Here is an 18,804-nt window from a genome sequence, read left to right as displayed (position 1 = left end):
AAGGGAGATTTCAGATTTATATGCTATGAAAATGGAATGACGTATATTATACACCTAGTCACAGCTTATGTCACCTATTTCTCATGAAATATTTTTATTGACCAAAAATAGTAAAAATTATACGTAACTCATAATTAATTTATCATTTTATATTATAGAAATAATAGTTTCTTAATATATTTCTTTAGATATTTTATTTATATATATATAAAACTCAATTTCAGTTTTATTTTAAGTATAGAAGGCCATGTACATCATAGATATGTGTTTTATATTATAATTAATAAAATAATGATGTTGGGATGAAAATATTCTTGCCTCAGTAAATGATTTAACTTCTAATTTTACCAATTAACTTATGATATTTCTCAACTATTTTTTAACCGCTAAATTTTTATTTTTCATATTGTTCACCTTTAAACATATGTATTTAGTCATTTTATGTAATTTTCTTATGGTATAAGTGAATAAAAATTTGTAAATATATGTATAAAGAGAAAAGTAGTAAACAGAGATTAAGAAGTGATAAAAAAGGAAAATAGTAATTAAGAGATGCTATAAATTAAAATTATAACAAGTTAGAAATATAAAAACTAATTAGTAAAGTTTAGGAACGAAAATGATATATTCTGCCAATGTTCTTTTATTAAACATCTTTATAGACTTGACCACATGGGGACCCAAGTGCAAATTGACTTTCTAAAGTCATCCACTCTGTGTTATACTGTTTAGTTTTTACCGACTGTTTTAATTATATTATATGTTATTTACATCTTTATAAAATAAAATTAATTATCAACTATAATCTCTTAATTGAGTTGTTAAATTCTTATAAAATATTAGTAGAATAGTGGACGATGCTATTGAGTCGTCCATTTTGGTTTTTTTCCTCTATGTTCATTATTATTTTTTCTCTCCATACATGAAAAAGGTAAAAGTTAAAGAAATTAAGTAAAAAGAAAAAATCTAACGTAGGGTTTACAACCCACTTGCCGATGCATATTCCACACTCAACTACACTATGAAGTTTCCTAGAAATTTCATGTCTTAAATGACTTGTGTACCTGTAAACTATCCATCATGCATTGACTTCACCTTCGGTCTTTGCTGAGAAAAAGTCGGTCATTAGATTTGGAATATGTGGCAACTAAAATCTTTTATGCTATTGGCATCAAAGTTTTTTTCTTTTGGAGGAGCTATTGTCATCAAAGCTAATCTTTCTTTCATTATAAATATCTTATTTATATATGATATTACATTGATAAATACATATATAATACATAAATTAGTAAGTTTTTGTTTATCCTTTTGCATACAAATCCAATAGGATCAGTATGGCTAAACCAAATCTCACTATAAGCGCCACCACCAGCTCCGAATTGTCATGGTACTTGTCGTCACACTCCGATGGAGCTCCTCCGTTTCCACCTTCACTGAAATTATTCAAAGTTAAACGAGCCTTTGTAGAGGATGTTACAAGAGGTGAACATTTATATGTAGGGTGAGATTTTCCTTTGCATTTTAGGGTGCCCGAGGGCTTGCAGTCGCCTCCATCCCTTCCTCCGCCGCATATATGGGTGCCTACATCCGGGTCGCCGTTGCATTTGCCATTAATGCAAATGAGTTGTCCGTCACAATCATTTAGGGTTCGACAATGGACCATTGCAGGAGGAGATGGCACTTGAAAGTGAAGCAAATAAAATGGCTACTAGCAAACAAATTATGGGCTGCCTAGATAAAAAGATCACACATTCTTGGTCCAATTAAGTGGCTACTCGCAAGAACAACTATAGCTCCAATTAGCAATCAAAGTAATGGGAGCAAATTCTTTTTCCGCCGATTGCATCACTAGTTGTTCAGTCAGTTATGCCATATGTTCATAGTATTTTCTCTTTTCTGAAAAAGAGAAATAAATAAAAGTAAATGCAAATTAATTGGTACTGAAAAGAGAATAGTTGATTTATTATTTGTTTTTGCATTCGCATGAATATGGTACCATTGTGGTCCACCCATGGCCAAACCCCACTTACCTTCAAAATTATATTTACTTCAAAATTATAATTTTGTTTTAAATTTTTATTAATCTTGTATTTACTCCATTGATCTTCAAATTATTCTTTATTCCTTTTAAATTTTTATCAGTTGGCCTCCACTTTTATTAATTATTTTTCACATTTTTTTCCGATATCTATTGATCTTATTTTATTTTGTTCTTACTTTTATGAGTTTGCTATTGGTCTTTATGACTTCTCTTATATTTACTCTATCTTTCTGTTAATTTTCTCGTATTTGGTCCCATGAACAAGATTTTATGAATTATATATTATATTTTTTTCGTCCCAAAAAAGTTTCTGCATTTTAATCTTTCATTTTGTTACCTTGAACTTTTGGACTTGCCTTTGCACAAAGTAGTTTCTCTCTTTCAATTTCAACGTGGGATTTTTGTACCCCACTTTTCAATTAATATTCCGTGCTAAACTTTATTATGGCAATTGTTTTCTGAAATGTAACTTGCTTCTAAGACATTAATGTTATTGAAAAAGGAAAATTAATTTTTATCATTTGATTATATACAAGAACTTACTTAAGAGAGTTCTTTTCTAATAATGTTTCCATTTAATTATTAGTAAGAAAATCAAAAAATAAAAAACAAAAAAAGATATTTGTAAATATTTTAAATTTTTAATAATCACTATTTTGATAGACTAAGTTATTTTATTAATAATCACTTAATTTTTGTGTTACCATAAAATATTTTCTATAAACCAATTCTGTAAATGTACCGACTACCAAATAAAAAAAAATGTGAGAAACATTTTCCAAATATATAAGAGAGAAAAACAAAAGGAACCTATAATAACTTAGTATTTATGACCAAAATATACATGAGAAAGCTATAATGCTTGCTTCCTCCATCGCACAACCTAGGATTTATTTTCTTGCATTATGCATCCAATGCCAAACTTTATTGTTGTAATATCATATACATACATTGGACGGAGAATATTAATGCTATAACCTATAGTTTGGTTGTGATTTTATTCTTCTTCTTCTTTTATTGGAAATAATGAAGTGATAAGAAGTAAAAAAGATAAAATAAAGGTTGCCATATTCCTCGAGTCACACTCATAAACTACCTTAGCTAACACACTCCTTCCATTTTTAGCTGTAATTTTTATCCTCTGTCCGCACCTTCTCCCTCCATCATATCAACCTGTAGAAAGCGCCACCACACGCTCCGTCTTGGCATGGTACTTCTCATCACACTCGGATGGGGCTCCACCGTCGCCGCCTTCGCTAAAGTCATCGAGTGTTAAGAGTAGCTTTTGTTGAGAAAGTGACTGGTGGGGAACGTGAGTACTTAGGGTAAGATTTTCCCTTGCATACAAGAGTTGCTGAGGGTTTGCAGTCACCATTTGAAGGTGGCGTAGGGCTGTTTCCTCTAGTGCATGTATGGGTGCCAACATCGGGATCATCATTACACTTGCTACTGATGCAAATAAGTTTGGCTGAATCTATTCTACCTACCAATTAGCTTGTACCATTTTGGCTAACAAGTTTTATGGAATTTATATCTTTTAAAAAGGTTGACTTTGAAGTCTAATATATAATTAGGATTCACATTTTTTTTCTTAAAATTCTTTTGACATCTCCTTGTAAGAATATGTTCGTTTTTAGTAGCTGTTAAATATATTATATACTATTAATTGGTTGTTTAGTATATTTCTTTAACTCATCATAATTATCATTTGAGCTAAATTTCAAGTTATTACCATTATATTTTCTTACATTACACTAAGCGTATGATTTAATTGTGCCATTCTTTTCCCACTCCTTTCATGAGTTTATAAATATAATTAGGATTAGTCGTTTAGTCGTGTTGCACAGTCGTTATTATTATTTTGGTTATAAAATTAAGTTGATAGATACAATTTAATAAATTTTTTAATATTTAATATTAATTAATAGTATTTTACAAATAATAGCAAATAAACTATTTTTAAATGTCCTTCTTAATTTTCTTAAAATTTTAAAACTTTATTAATTCAATAATATAAAAATTATTTTAAAAATATTTATTAATTAATTTTAGTACTATATAAATTAATACTATCAATATAATTGATATTACTATTTTTAGAATTAAAAGTTTATTATATAATTAAAAGAATAATTTATTATTAAAGATATTATTTAGAATATTATTTTCTAGAATTAGAATTTTATCCAAATAGAAGATTATTATTAGTTAATATAACATTAAAATATAATTAATATGATATTTCTTAGAATTAGATTAAGCATTTAATTAGATTAAGTATTACTTAATACTATTACATCACTTAGTAATTAATATATTATTTTTATTAAATATATTTATGGAAAAATATGATAGAACAAAATCTATATATACTAATTTTTAAGATTTAAATTTTTTTTGATATGTGTGTTTAATTTTTGACATATAGGATTCTTGTTTTAACATGTGTACTTACTTTTAACACATGGAATTCAAATTTATGTTTAATTTTTAAATTTTTTATATTAATTTATTGATTAATAAGTTATACTTCTAATTAAATGCTCATCCTAATTCTAATAATTAATATACTACTAATAAATTAGTTTCTTAATTAGATAATAATTAATTTTCTAATTAGATAATGATTATTCTAAAAAATAACATATTAATTATATTTTAATATTATATTAACTAATAAATTAATTTTTTTAATTAGATAATGATCTAATTATAAAAAATAATCTTTTTAAATATTATATTCACTAATAAATTAATTTTTAATTATATAGTAAAAATAGTTATATCGATTATATTGATACTATTAATTCTTCTAAAAAATAGTATTAATTTATATAATATTAGAATTAATAAATAGATATATTAAAATTATTTTTATATTATTGCACTAATAAAATTTTAAAAAAATTAAAAATATTTAAAAATAGTTAGTTTACTATTACTTTTTAAAAATATCATAAATTAATTATTAAAAAATAAAAAATTATTGTATGCGCCCCCACCACCTGTAAATGCGATAATTTTAGTCTCTTTTGGCTAGCGTGCTTCCCTTCATGTATCAACTAGGGACTTGTAATCTGTTCGTCGTACAAGATTATCGCCATCGCCCTTCTCTTACAATAGAAATAGGGACAGAGATAGGAAATAATAAAAATAGGAACATAGGTCAATATATCTGAGAGATAACATAAGAGAGTATGAAAGGAGTAGCCTAATAGTAGATATTACAAAGAAATGAAAGAGAAATAAAGCTTGTGAAAATGAAAAGGTTTTGTATAGTTTTGATGGACTAACTCTTTTGATTTATGTGTTATATTTTTTTTGTTTTGTATTATTATTAGAAATACGAATAAGTAAAAAGTGTGTTTATGCTATTGGTTGTCATTTATTTAACCATTATCAATAAAAATATTAATTGTATTAATAATGAAGTCACATAAAAGGGTTCAATTGTTCTATCTTATTTAATTTAAGGATTTAATCATTTTTAATTCAAAATTTAAGGACTTAATTTGAATTTGGTCACATTTTCCTATTAATAAATAACCCTGAAATTAAGTTTGGATGTGATCATTGGCTATGTAATTTATTCTACCCGTTCGAGAAAACTACATCCACCGACCCGATCCATATTCTCATGGGACAGAAACAAACATAAAGTTTAGGCGGGAAATCTAAATTAGCTAAACCAAATTCAAAAAATTAATTAAATAAAGAAAATCGCATTTGCTCTTTCTTCTTGCTCACCCTCTCCGTATGTATAAACACACATAAAAGAAACAGAGCAAATGTAATAATAAACAAACCAAGCAGACATCAAAACCTGTTAAAAAATGGAAACCACCTTGCACAGCTCAAAGAAAATCCCTAAACTCCAATCCCTAACCGGTACCGTTTCGCCAATCAGCGCTACACGCCTCAACACCGACTCCACTCTCATCAGATACCTTTGCTCCAGCGGAGCAGGATCACCGATCAATGCTAATGATGACGCTGCCGCCGGCTTATTGTCACCCGCGATTACTGCTAAATCATCTTCCGGAAGTAATAGCTTTGGAAGGATGTCGTCGTCGTCATTCTCGCCGCTGTCTTCAATAGAAAATATTATGATGATATCGCCGTCGCCTTCACCTTCGTCGTTTAGAAGAACACCGCCGATGAAAGTAATGGATGATGATGTACTGGTCATGGATGGAATTCTGGTAGAGTCTAAAGGAAGTAGAGTATCTAGGTATCTGATCTCATCAGATTCTGGTGGTGGTTTGTCGTATAAGATGGAGCTTTGTCGTTCTTTCGAGAATTTTGGACATTGCCGGTACGCCTCCAAATGTCAGGTCTCTCTCTAATCATGTTATTTACAGCCGTTTTATCATTGTTCTTTTATCAAGTTAGGACCGTTTGATTTTCATGATTGTTCAATCTATTATTTTTCGCGGCAAATTGCAAGTAGTAAATCGAATTTTAGATATCTATATGCACAGCGAATGTTAATCATAGATTAGAAATCAGATATTGATTTCGTAAAATTCTGAAGTAATGAAAATTAAGCAATCTCTAGGTTTTGTTCATAACATAATATATATAGTTTGGATTTTGTGATTGTTTCGCCGCAATCAGAAAAATGAGAGACAAGTTTGAATTTATGATGATGCGATTAAGCGAAAATTTAATTTTGGGATAACTTGAAGCAAATAGAAATTAACATTATTTATTAAAAATGGAAGAGCAGTTATAATTAGTTCAGGTTTTGTTTTTGTTTCTGATGATTTGGAGGTCCATTGGGTTTTGTTGACTATTACAGCTTGGAATAATGTTTTCGCGGCAAATTAGAAGTAGCATATTCGAATTCTATAAATTATTAATTGTTACGCGATTAAACAAAAGTTAGAAATCAGACACTGAATTTGGTAAAAATTTGAAGTAATGAAAATTTATTAATCTCAATTAGAGCAAACCCTAGCTTAATTAAATTAGTTTAGGCTCTTGTTTCTTAGGCGGTGGAATATCGAAGTTTATATTATATATAAATATGTAAGACACTCTGCTTTTCTAGTGCGTGTGGCTTAGCGAAAGAAAATATATCTGAATTTGGAGCTACTGTCCTTGGAAAAGAATGGAAAAAAAAGAACAAAATGTATGTTTGCTTTCTTATTCTATGTCATCTTCCGGCCATTGGCCTTCATCGGAATTTCAAGAAAAAGAGTTAGATGGTATCTACTATCTGCATTACCAAATGGTGAATGATTGAATTGTGCTGCTTTAATTTTGCAGTTTGCACATGGAAAAGAAGAACTTCGACCCACTTCTTCCAACATGAAGAACAAACCTGAAGTAAATGCTATATCTTAATTCTTTAAAGAAAATAAAATCTTGATACTGATTGATTGATGGGAGAACATCAAAGATTTTAGTAGGAAATAATCATGCTTATCATCTGTTTTCTGTTTGTGAGTAGGTACATCCTTCTTTCAAGTCACCTTCATCCAGATCATATGCACAAGCCCTCGCTTCCCGTTCTTCGTCTTCTCCTCCACCGAACATGACAGAAACAGGAGCCCAAACGGACAATATTATCGACGAATCTCAATACCCCAGCTTGACTACCCCTGCCAGCCCAAGTCAACCTCCGCGATCGGGGAAACAGAGAAATCTCACCGGCCCCAAACTCCCCAAGGATAGCTTAGCTCCTACTCTTACCAATCCTGAAGAACTCTCCAAGAAAATCATTACTCCCACTCCCAGTGATCAAGAGATCTCCAAGAAAAGCCCCACCATATATACCAATTATCAACAGTGGTCGCCCTTGGATGATGGCATTGATATTTCTTTACCTGGAGATACTGATACCCAATCCCAATCATCCAAGAAAGATTTTGAGGGGCATATTGATAATGTTCTTTATGGTCCAACTACAGGAAAGAGGTTGCCTGCATTTTCTAAATTTTGCCCGCATTAACTATATCTTTGCAAGAGTCTCTTCCAAGCATAATTCATATTCATCACTGGTTTGTCAAAACTATACTCTATTAGGTTTAGCTACTCTAATCCTTTTTTTACCTCTTTTCTGTTTGTCAGATTGAGCGGCCGGTATTAGGTTGGCTATAAATATTGTAGAGAATTATATATAGCTGCTTTACATTCAACTCTACTGATATTATAATTACACACTGTTGTACCTAACAGAAGAAACATAATAGATACTATAAGGATAAGGGAATCTGGGAAAAAGCTACAATTCATGCTTTGACATTATATTTAGCAGTGAGATGCTTTACTGGGTACTTATTGCCTCTCTTATGCTTGCTATCTCTTTTCTGCCTACTCGTGCTCGTGTGTGTTTTGTATATGTATATATATCTCAACTTTACTAGGTGTATCTGATTGGGTTGTCATATAAATTAGCACGTAGCCAGAAACTAGAATTACAATTCATAGGACAGAACAAACAGAGTGCAATTTCAGCTACATTTGGGTCAAGGAATTGGACCACCAATTGAAGAAGCAAAGAAGCTGAACTTGCCGATTTGACATTGTCTATCTACTCAATGATGAGGAGAAGCGCTAGACGACCCGAGAAGCTAAGACGAACTTTGTAAGTTGCCAATATATGATTCTATTTATTATTTGCCTTTTTATGCATGTGCATACTTTTATATATAACTATTACAGAGTGAAACTCGAGGATTATTGGCCGAGTCTACATCCAATATTACCCCATTCATTTTGGGACAAGCACTTGATATATGGTCCTAAATTTAAAGATACTGTAGGATTCTGGAAAATTATCATTTAATCACTTTCTTTTCCTTCTCCATCTGAACCTATTACATGTTAGCTACATTGTTAATTCAAACATTGATCTGCAGAGATACTTGGCAAACCTGTATAATGACTTTGCATGAGTTTAACTGGTTTAGTTGTTTCAGCTACAGATACATGTACTTGGCAACAATTTATATAAACTAGTTATCTTCACTTTTTGGATTTAGTCATGCAGGTGTAAGGTTTCAGTTTGTATGAATGAAATTGAAAAAGAATGTTGACTTTATTAAAAAACTGCTCCATGCATTCATTTGTTCTGAGGTTGATCTCTCCCTTTAGAACACAAAGTTGAAAATTTGATAGTATCAGGAATGACTTACAAGTGGTTAGTACGTAGTAATAAACTGAAGTTTACACTTGTGGAAAATATGGTGCGACTACAAGTTACATTATGATGATAGCACTTCATGATAACAATATGCAATGTACAACTTAAAAAGTTTATGTTCTCTGCATTTATATAAGAAATGCTTTATCCAATTCTTTTGCATTTCATTCTGTGTTGTTGAGTTATTTGATTGGATATGAACCTGGGATTGAGTAGTGTGGTCTTTTTTCTTTCTGATGCAAATTACCATAACCGATTTTACTTTTGACAATCACACTTGCATTCTTCATTTTTTTCTTTTTTTCTTTTTTCCTTTTTCCTTTTCTTTTATTTTTATTTTTATTCTTATTTTTATCCTTCACTTTTCAAACCGAATGAACGTTTTGAAAAGTATATAGTCTAGTCCTCACATTATATTTTGGTCTCACTTTTAGAGTAAATTAAACTCATACATCAGTCCCTCGCATTTTAAATAGTTCAACATCTTAGTTCTTTTATTTGTTAACTTTTAGGGACAAAACATGTTTTCCTTTCTTTCTTTTGGGTACAAAACGTGGGATAGAACCCAGCAACTAGAGAGCCACTAGGTGAGGATAGGCAATTCCAGAAAATGGCATGCATCAGCCACTAATGCGAAGGAGGAGGGGTCCCTGAAAATATGGCAGCCCAGAGGAAGATCACCAGCAACCTGAGCTATTCCGTCTGCAGCAAAGTTAGGGATAAAACATGTTATCATAAAATTAAGGACAACAATCTTATATAGAGTGAAGATCTTGAGAAAGAATTTATATTATTTTAACAAAGAGCTTAAAACGTATTGAAAGCATAAAAAAGAGTATTAATTATGTTTTTAGTGAGTAAAAACCTTAAAATAATAATTTCACTTTAATAAAGAAAAATCAATGCCAGTCATTAATTTTAAAAAATAAAGAAGTAGTGAAATAGAAGGGATTAGTTCTAGAGAAGTAATTTTTTTTTAGTTTAAAAAATATAATTAAGTTATTTTTAAATTTAGAAGTATAACTGCTTTTTTAACCAAAAGATCAATAAGGGGTTGTTACTAGAGTAGTGTCATCTTCAGTTGAAGACAAGAAGGAAATTAGAAAAATTAAATTAAAAGCAACAGCAATAAAATAAAATTGGGGGACAGAGGTTGTCGCATTCTTCCATGACACAGCATTGAGGGCATGGATCTTAAGAGTCAAAGGCAACGTACTAAGAAGTCTTTTGTTTTGGCTGTTATTTAGCTGCCCCAAAACAAAACCTTGTCTGCCTGGATCTCTGTCCTCCGGGACAAAGGGCAAAACCCTTTTTATTTTATACCAAGCTCATTAAATAAGATCATCACATGTTTCATAGCAATACATGTCATGACATAATTCCTTGACTTTATATAAGATAATAAAATAATATTTTTCAATAGCTTATGAAATATTTTGGATATTTAAGGAACCAAATCACTATAATATTATATAGTTTAATAGCTCAACACGTTTATTTTTAAAAGTGCAATCATCAAGGGAAATTAAGGGCCTATGTGATATCCATTTTCTATCTACTTTTTGGTTTGTATTGTTATTGTTATTCTTCATTAATTGCCTATCTAATCCTTTGTTTTGATAAATGTTCTCAGCCACGATGATAATACTCACCAAGTCAGCCGCCTTATAGATTCCTTAAACTATTTTGGTCAAATGCATATTTATGATATGGAACTTTAGTTATTTTAAAAAATAAAATTTAAGTGTACGTTAGATTAAATTGAATATTATAAGTATTTAGATATTAAAAGAAAAAAATTTAAATATCTATTAAATTAAATCGAAAGTTAAAATATTAAACTGACTAATCAATATAAATTGAAAAACATAAATATATATTTAGCCAACTATTCTCTTTTATTCTATATTCGGGGTTCAGTCTCACCTGTGTAAAAATTAAAAATTCCTTTTTCTAATGCTGGCTTATTGTAATTAGCAAGCTCATGAGGATGGTATCCTAACCGGTTGACCCAAGCCTCAGATACATTATTATTTTCTGGTGTTCATTTATTATGCAAAGTTGATCTCTCTAATTAATTGATGATAAATACTTTTTCCATTCTAAAAAGATAAAAGAGATTTGGTACGTCTTAAATTGTAGTTTATCTTTTTAGTTGTTAGTTTAGTAAGTAATTGTACAAAATTATTAATTAACATAGATATCATCACATGTAATTAATTTTCATATTCTATATTTTGAAATTATAATTTTTATAGAATCTTTTTAGTAAAGATATTTTAGAGATTAACTAAAAAAAATTACAAAAGTTAGGTACTCATTCATTCATTTATTTATTTTGAAATTGCGTTTGAGTTTTTTTAGGAAAACTATTTGTGAAAGTTTTCTCTAATGTTGTAGCTAAAGAAATTTTAATATAAATTTAATTTAATAAGAAAAGGAAAAAAACAGGTTCAAAATGGTATTAATTGGGCCTGCTAATTATAACTTATCCGGCAAGAAAATTCTATTGCTTCTAACCCTATTAAATTTTATTTTCCATGGAAATAGTATGTTGATGAGACTCTACAGAACCGCCTGTGACGGCGGTGAAAGGGGATGCGACGATGAGAACAATGATAGTGGGAGCAGTGATGTCTGATTCTTTGATGGAAGCCAGTAACCAGAGATAGAGTTTTAAGGTCCATGTCATTGATGTTTAAGGCGATTATTATTATTATTTCTTTTCATGTATATATCTCTTGCTAAACTAAGACTTAATTAATGTTATGTTAAACCTAATTCAATTAGGAATCCCTTTTATTTTAGGACTAGGATTTGTTGATTAGATATATATGTATCAGATAATGACGAAATTGTATGTTCTGCAGTTAGAAGAAAAAAAGAAAAGAAAAGTAAAGAGAAACGGTGTCTTACTTTGTGCAAACCCTAATGGGAGAAATCAGTAGAATTAAAGTAAGTAAATTCGGTAAATTTTCTAGTTTCTTTACGAGTTCTTTTGCTACTAAATTCTGTGTTCATAACATTCATTATCTAATTATATATATATTTACTTGGCTTTTTCTAACATTAGGATTGGTTCTTAAGGGTATGAAAAAGAATCAAAGACTGTTAATGCGTGACTCCAAATATATGAAATTTTAGAGAGATAGGGATTGGCCATTCGTTCAAACTTGAGGAAATACGTCCGAGGTTGTATTAGTTAATACTTTTAGAATTATTCTGATGGATACAGATTGTCCTTTGTTGTGAGGAGTTAGGAGTCCAGTCAAATCATGGAGCTTAAATGGTTTCTGGATTGGTCATGGATTGATGATTGACTGTACTTGAAAGTGAGTAATTGCAGTAGATTCGTTGGAGATGGGTACTTGAGTTGAAATTTTAGAATCAGATATTTATTTCCTATAGATGTGTATCTCCAACTATACATGTAAATATGTAATGCATATTCATTAATTTTAACTAATTGAGAATATATCAATTATCAAATATTATAATATAAACATATTAGGTATGTGTTTTTATTTATATATCGAATCGGTAAATATTCGACGCATATTCATTAGTTTTACATTCACGAGTGTGTCTAATATCAGAATATAAACACTTATACATCCACTTATTAATTTCTTTAGGCTACTGGAAGTAGATTGAGATTTATTAAGGCAGAAAAGTAAAACCCTACTGAATATTCTAGTCCAAGTTAATTAGTGTATTTACATGACTAATAATTATGATTATGATTGTGTGTTTATTAATCAAGAAACTAAAAGAACAAGTGTATAATATGTTTCAGAAAGATCAATTTATTTATTTGGATTTTAAGAATTAAGAATGATTTATGACTTGCAAGTTGGAAGTATGAGTTGATTGTTGCATATAGTTGAGTTGAGTAGGCAAAAAACATTACTGCTTTTAAATTATTCTCGAGAAATATCTATCTATATATTTATTGATGCATTACATCTCTTCTTTAGTATTACTATAGACTGATTGTGTATTCAAATTATTCCTTTATGCTTAGCTAACTTTCATAATCATTGTCATTGAAGGTTCTTAATTACATCCCTCACAGAACAAAAGAGAGAGACTTAACTTCAAGGAAGGGGAGAAAGGTTCGAATTGAAGAAACGCCTGTGATTAGTGAATATGATCAAAATCCAAATCTTGATAATAACAGGCAAATCAAGTCCAAAACCAGGAAAATCCAAGAAATTGTGCTTGCACGAGCAGCAGCCCCTCCCGAGGAATTAGCAAAACCAATTAGAGGACCACAGCCTGAATCTTCAGCTGTATTAGGCTTAAAGCCTTATACTACCCAACAACCCATGGAAGTTAATCCGGGTTCTTCCAGCTGTAAGGTGAGAGAGGAGGGTGGCAATGCTGGTGAACAAGGGAATATTATGGTTGAATCACTGGCAGTGCATGAAGAATATGAGTCTGATGAAGATAATGATGGTGGCAATTGGATAGACGACTTTGCAACTGCATTAGTACAAGATCAACCAGAGGAATTACTGAGAGAGCCTGAGATTGAAATGTTGGATAATGCTCAACATGTAGAGAAATGGTGGGAGTGGAAATTGCTACCTAAAGACTGAAGAGAAGGCTTGTAACAAAAACACTGAAGACTGTGATGACTGAAATTCTTAACTCCTCCAAACTTAGATATGATTTGACTACTTACCCTAAATCTTGTATCTATGTAACCTTTTTTTGCTTGGACTTTTGAAGCATAGTATTATATCAAGATAAAGTAAAATAATTTTAGAATTGAGTTCATGATCAACATCAACTTTGCAGAATGTTTCAAAATATATTGATATTGATGCAGTACCTAACCTAGAAAACATAATATGGACTGGTCCTCCTTTGCAATAAAATTCTTTTTCTCGGTCATAACTTTATATCGCTCACCTTTTTCTTTTTTCTTTTTGGGTTTTATAATAGTCTTAATGAATTGTTGCCTAAATGGTGAGTGTACGGATTAAGATATAAGGCATGCAGATGAGATGAAAATAGTGCACTGAAATATTCACTCTGACAATCTGCCCTACTAAAGAATTCAATAGAGGTCAATGATTTGGGAATCTATTATGGCATTGGCAGGATAAAATTTCTATGAACCCTTTATGGGGCGATGTAATTAATATATTAGCCTTTGCCCTTTTATTAATCCAAATGCTCAAAAGAATTGACATAGAAATTGAAGGTTTCAAACTGATAAATGATAACGGAATCAATATTCAAAAGAACATAATAATAATAAAAAGGACCGCTAAATACAAGGTCAAAATCTCCAGGAATTCTATGACCAGTATTATAATTCAAAGTCTGTTATTGCATGCATTGTATCTATTAGCATATTATGTGTGAACAATATATGCATAATGAATTTTATATTTACAGCAAAAGCACATGTCATCTTAAATTCTTGATTAGAATTATTTTATGAACCATATTTTAATTTATCTTTTACTATTTTTATATTACTAATCGCTGCATACTTTTGAAATTAAAAAATAAAGTTGATAACATTACATTAGAACATCCCTTCGGTGTTCTTGTGTTCTTTATTTTAAAAAATATAATTTCTATAATAAAAAAAAAATATATCTTAAAAAATATTCAACTATAAAAAATAAATTTTTTTTATGTAAATCCAATAAATAGTCTCCCCAGTACTAATCTCTCTTTCATTTCCTTTTAACTTTATAGCAGATAGAAAAAATAAAAGTAAAAATATTAATCAATAAAACACATTAAAAATTGATAGTGTATTTAATACATTCAAACTTAAATCAATTTTTTATTTTATATTTAAAATAAAAAATGCATTGAAAATGCTGCATTTCCTTTTTCTTTTTGATTGATAGAATTCAATAGAGGCGTAGTCAATCAGGATGTGGTAGACTAGATTCCTTTATAATTTAGATAATAATACGGATAATGATCAAATTCATATATTATTTGACGAGTAAGATTTTTTCCTACATAAAAGTAGGGAACTTGTGTCATGAATGAGGTCACATAACACATATTTGATCATCCGTATTATCCTTGAAAATCTCTATTTCTACAAGGGTAATAATTAACTAAGTAGAAATAAATTATGTATTGATATCTAAACCACATATAAAAATCATGTCGGCCAAATATAAATATCATGGCAAGCAATGAAGTAGCAATAATAAGCGAGGTTGAAATATTCATTTTATTAATTACTAGTCGTTATCGTTATTATTATTTCGATTATAATGATAAATTTATAAATATAATTTAATAAATTATTCGATATTTAAAATTAATTTATAATATTTAAAAAAATAATAGTATACTAACTATTTTAAATGTCCTTGATTTTTTGAAATTTTTAAGAGTACAATAATATAAAAATTATTTTTAAAATATATATTTCTCTACTTTAATATTATATAATTAAAATGAATACAATATCTAAATATATTATTTTTTATAATTAGAATTATTATATAATTAGAAAATTAATATATTAGTTAATATAATATTAAAATATAATTACAATCATTAACTAATTAAAAAATTAATTTATTATTAATATATTATTTCTTAGAATTAGAACGAGGTACTTGTTAGAGATATAACTTTCTAAATACTAAATTAATAGAAAAAAAATGATAAAATCACATATTTCGTGGTTCAAAAGTAAAATTCAAATGTCAAAGTTTTAAAAATTATATATAATAATTAATAAAATATATATATAAATTATTCAATACAAAAGTGCAAAAAAAAGAAAAAAGAGAAAAAAGTATGTGGCCATTTTTGACTTTGGAAATTGTCAGATTTTGATTTGACCATTTTGAATAAGATAGCAGAAACACAAAAATTTACGATGACATCAGATTGAGAAGATAAGAGAGAATATTAGAGGAAGTAAAATTAACACAAAACCATCTTCTTCTCACTTGGAGCTTCATGGGTCAAAATACTCAAAAGCGAAAAAGAAGAAAAAAAACAAAATGAAAGGCTTTTTATCTCACTTAGAAGGAGCAAACCTCAAACAAATCATTGGAAATTTTCACTACTTTTCTTCTTCCTTCTCACTCTGCCCTTTTCCTGGCTTCTAACCATAGGACAAGGTAATAATAATTAGCAAAGAAACTTTCTTTTATTAATTTTATGATAACTGGAATTCATACACTACACCCCATGTTATAAAGAATCTTTGTCATCCTCCTCCTAAGTCCTAAGTCCTAAGGCCAACCCCTCAACAAGATGGGCCCCTAAGACATTTCAAAAAAATTTCCGGTATATGGACGCACATGGTATTATCATTCCCATTTTCATTTTTCCCCTCCAAGCTGAAAGCAGAAACTTTTTTTGCCTTATCAAAACCTAACCTTTACCCCCATTCCTGCTTCAACCCGAGTGAATATCTATCTTCTTTCTTCTTGTCATTTGTATGAAGGAATCCTTTCTTAATAGGGCATTGCAAATAATTCTTAAACTTATAACACCCAGCAATATTTATCACAGAACTCATAGAAGATTTAAGTAATTTACTGTATGAAAATAAAAGCAAGAAGCTAGAGAGAGATGATTAACTCACTTTATTTGCTGAGGAACCAACCAAATTGACAACACTTGCATCTTCCTGTTATCCACTAATAAACCAGCAGATGCAAAATCCCATTTCCTTTTATTAGTTATCAACTCGAATAAAGCATGCTACTTTGCGCCTCCTCCACGTGCGCACTTTAGCAATGGGTAGCCATTTTTTATTCTTCCTTCAAATTTATTTATTTTTTCTTTTCCTCCTCGTTAAAATATAACCTCCCTTCGCTTCAAAGTTATTTCTTTCTTTCAGTTTCTCTTCTCAAATTCCTCAAAAAAAAAAAAAAAAAAAAAAAGAAGGAAATTTCCCCACAAATTTCACATCAAATTAAAATCTTTTTCAGAATCTATCTGAGAGGAAAATAGACGCACATGTGCAAAACCAAAATGGCAGTAAACGCGTCTGACCCGAACTCAGTCCGAACTCGCCCCACTCAGTCACCCCGAACTCGCCCGATCCAATCATCGCGCACAACATCCGCACCAAGACAACCAACCTCTACGGCCTCCTCCTCCTCTTCCTCCGCCGCTCCATCAACCTCCAACACAAGAACCAGCAGCAGCTATTACACAACAACATCATCCTCCACTCTCTCAAGCCGCGCCTCTCTCTCCAGCCTCCGTGATTCCATTTCTCAAAGCCCTAACATCTACGACATCTCCGAAATTCGCGCCGCCACCAACAACTTCCTCGCGAAACGGCACTCCTCCTCTTCCTCCGCCGCATGCTGGCGTTGCACTCTCCGGAACACCGAAACAATCATATTCCAGAGGAAATTTCGCCGAAAAATCGAAATGTCAGAGCTCATAGAAAGACTTTCTATTCTGTGCAGAAGCCACCACACAAGTGTAATCAAATTATTAGGCGTTTCCATATCTGGAGATTATATATATCTAGTTTATGAGTTCATCAACGGCGCGAATCTCTCTGATTGTTTACGAAACACAAAAAACCCTAACTTCACAGTGCTTGCTGCGTGGACATCGAGAATGCAGATCGCAGCAGATTTAGCCCACGGACTTGATTATATACACAACAAAACAGGATTAAACCTGACCCTAGTTCATAATCATATCAAGAGCAGCGGTATTATGATAACGGAACCTCAACTTAACGCTAAAATATGTCATTTTGGAACTGCACAACTGTGTGGAGAAGTGAATGAGAGTGAAAACACGAAAAACAAAGGGAAAAGCGAAATAACTGAACTAGAAGATGACGATAAAGAAGTGAAGAGATCTGACAGTGGAAATGTGCAATTTGAAGGAGTGAGAGGCTACATGTCACCGGAATTTCAAGTCACTGGGATCGCGACTCAAAAATCCGACGTGTACGCTTTTGGCGTGGTGATTTTAGAGTTGTTGTCCGGTGAAGAGCCGTTAAAATTCAAGTACGATAAAAGTAGAGGTGAGTTCGTACGGACGGCGCTGATAGAGACGGCGAGTGCGGTGGTTAACGGTGCTGGTGAGGGGAGACAAGGGAGATTAAGGAGGTGGATGGATAGGAGATTGAAAGACTCGTATCCGGTTGATGTGGCAGAGAAGTTGACACGTTTAGCAGTCGAGTGTGTACTCGTGGATCCAAATCGACGGCCTGATATGGGACGCGTGGCTGGCAAGATTTCTAAGTTGTATTTGGCTTCTAAAGATTGGTCCGATCAGTTGAATAGAGTCAGTGACCAGATATCGGTCTCCTTAGCTCCTAGGTGAGTAATTTTCCTTTCTTTTTTTTAAATTTGGAAAACACAGTTTTGATTATTATTATTATGAGATTTATCAAGTAAATTGATGGTGATACAAGTGGTATATTATGTCTTTTTCTTTTTTGTTGTTGCTGTTTCTTCACTATTGTTGAAAGGGATTAATCTAAAGAGGGGCGTACGAGGACAGGAGTGGGAACTAATTGACTAATAATATTATTAAGAACTAACGATTCCTTTCTACCCATTAAAATAATGATCTGAGATAAGATGCTCGCTTGTTTTTTTGTTATTATATTTTTTGGATGTTAGTTGTA

General features: G+C 30.8%; 3 protein-coding genes across 3 annotated transcripts; all 3 read left to right on the top strand.

Moving 5' to 3' along the window:
- The first annotated feature begins 5,778 nt into the window (after nt 1–5,778).
- LOC8264866 (mRNA decay activator protein ZFP36L1) lies at nt 5,779–8,338 on the top strand. The gene is made up of 3 exons (XM_002529384.3): nt 5,779–6,375; nt 7,313–7,372; nt 7,497–8,338. Exons 1-3 carry the CDS (start codon nt 5,875–5,877, stop codon nt 7,995–7,997), a joined length of 1,062 nt encoding a protein of 353 aa, XP_002529430.1. The 5' UTR covers nt 5,779–5,874; the 3' UTR covers nt 7,998–8,338.
- A 3,391-nt stretch (nt 8,339–11,729) lies between these two features.
- LOC8264867 lies at nt 11,730–13,904 on the top strand. The gene is made up of 3 exons (XM_015725525.2): nt 11,730–11,872; nt 12,062–12,146; nt 13,244–13,904. Exons 2-3 carry the CDS (start codon nt 12,123–12,125, stop codon nt 13,790–13,792), a joined length of 573 nt encoding a protein of 190 aa, XP_015581011.1. The 5' UTR covers nt 11,730–11,872; nt 12,062–12,122; the 3' UTR covers nt 13,793–13,904.
- A 2,557-nt stretch (nt 13,905–16,461) lies between these two features.
- Nucleotides 16,462–18,582, top strand: LOC8264868 (protein LYK5). The gene has a single exon (XM_015725540.3). The coding sequence runs from the start codon at nt 17,160–17,162 to the stop codon at nt 18,495–18,497; it is 1,338 nt and encodes a 445-aa protein (XP_015581026.1). The 5' UTR covers nt 16,462–17,159; the 3' UTR covers nt 18,498–18,582.
- The last annotated feature ends 222 nt before the right edge of the window (nt 18,583–18,804 follow it).

The sequence above is a fragment of the Ricinus communis genome, chromosome 8, assembly GCF_019578655.1.
Source record: "Ricinus communis isolate WT05 ecotype wild-type chromosome 8, ASM1957865v1, whole genome shotgun sequence".
NCBI classification, from domain to species: Eukaryota; Viridiplantae; Streptophyta; class Magnoliopsida; order Malpighiales; family Euphorbiaceae; genus Ricinus; species Ricinus communis.
The sequence above is the reverse complement of the archived record's forward strand: the minus strand, read 5'-3'. Positions and strand labels throughout refer to the sequence as shown.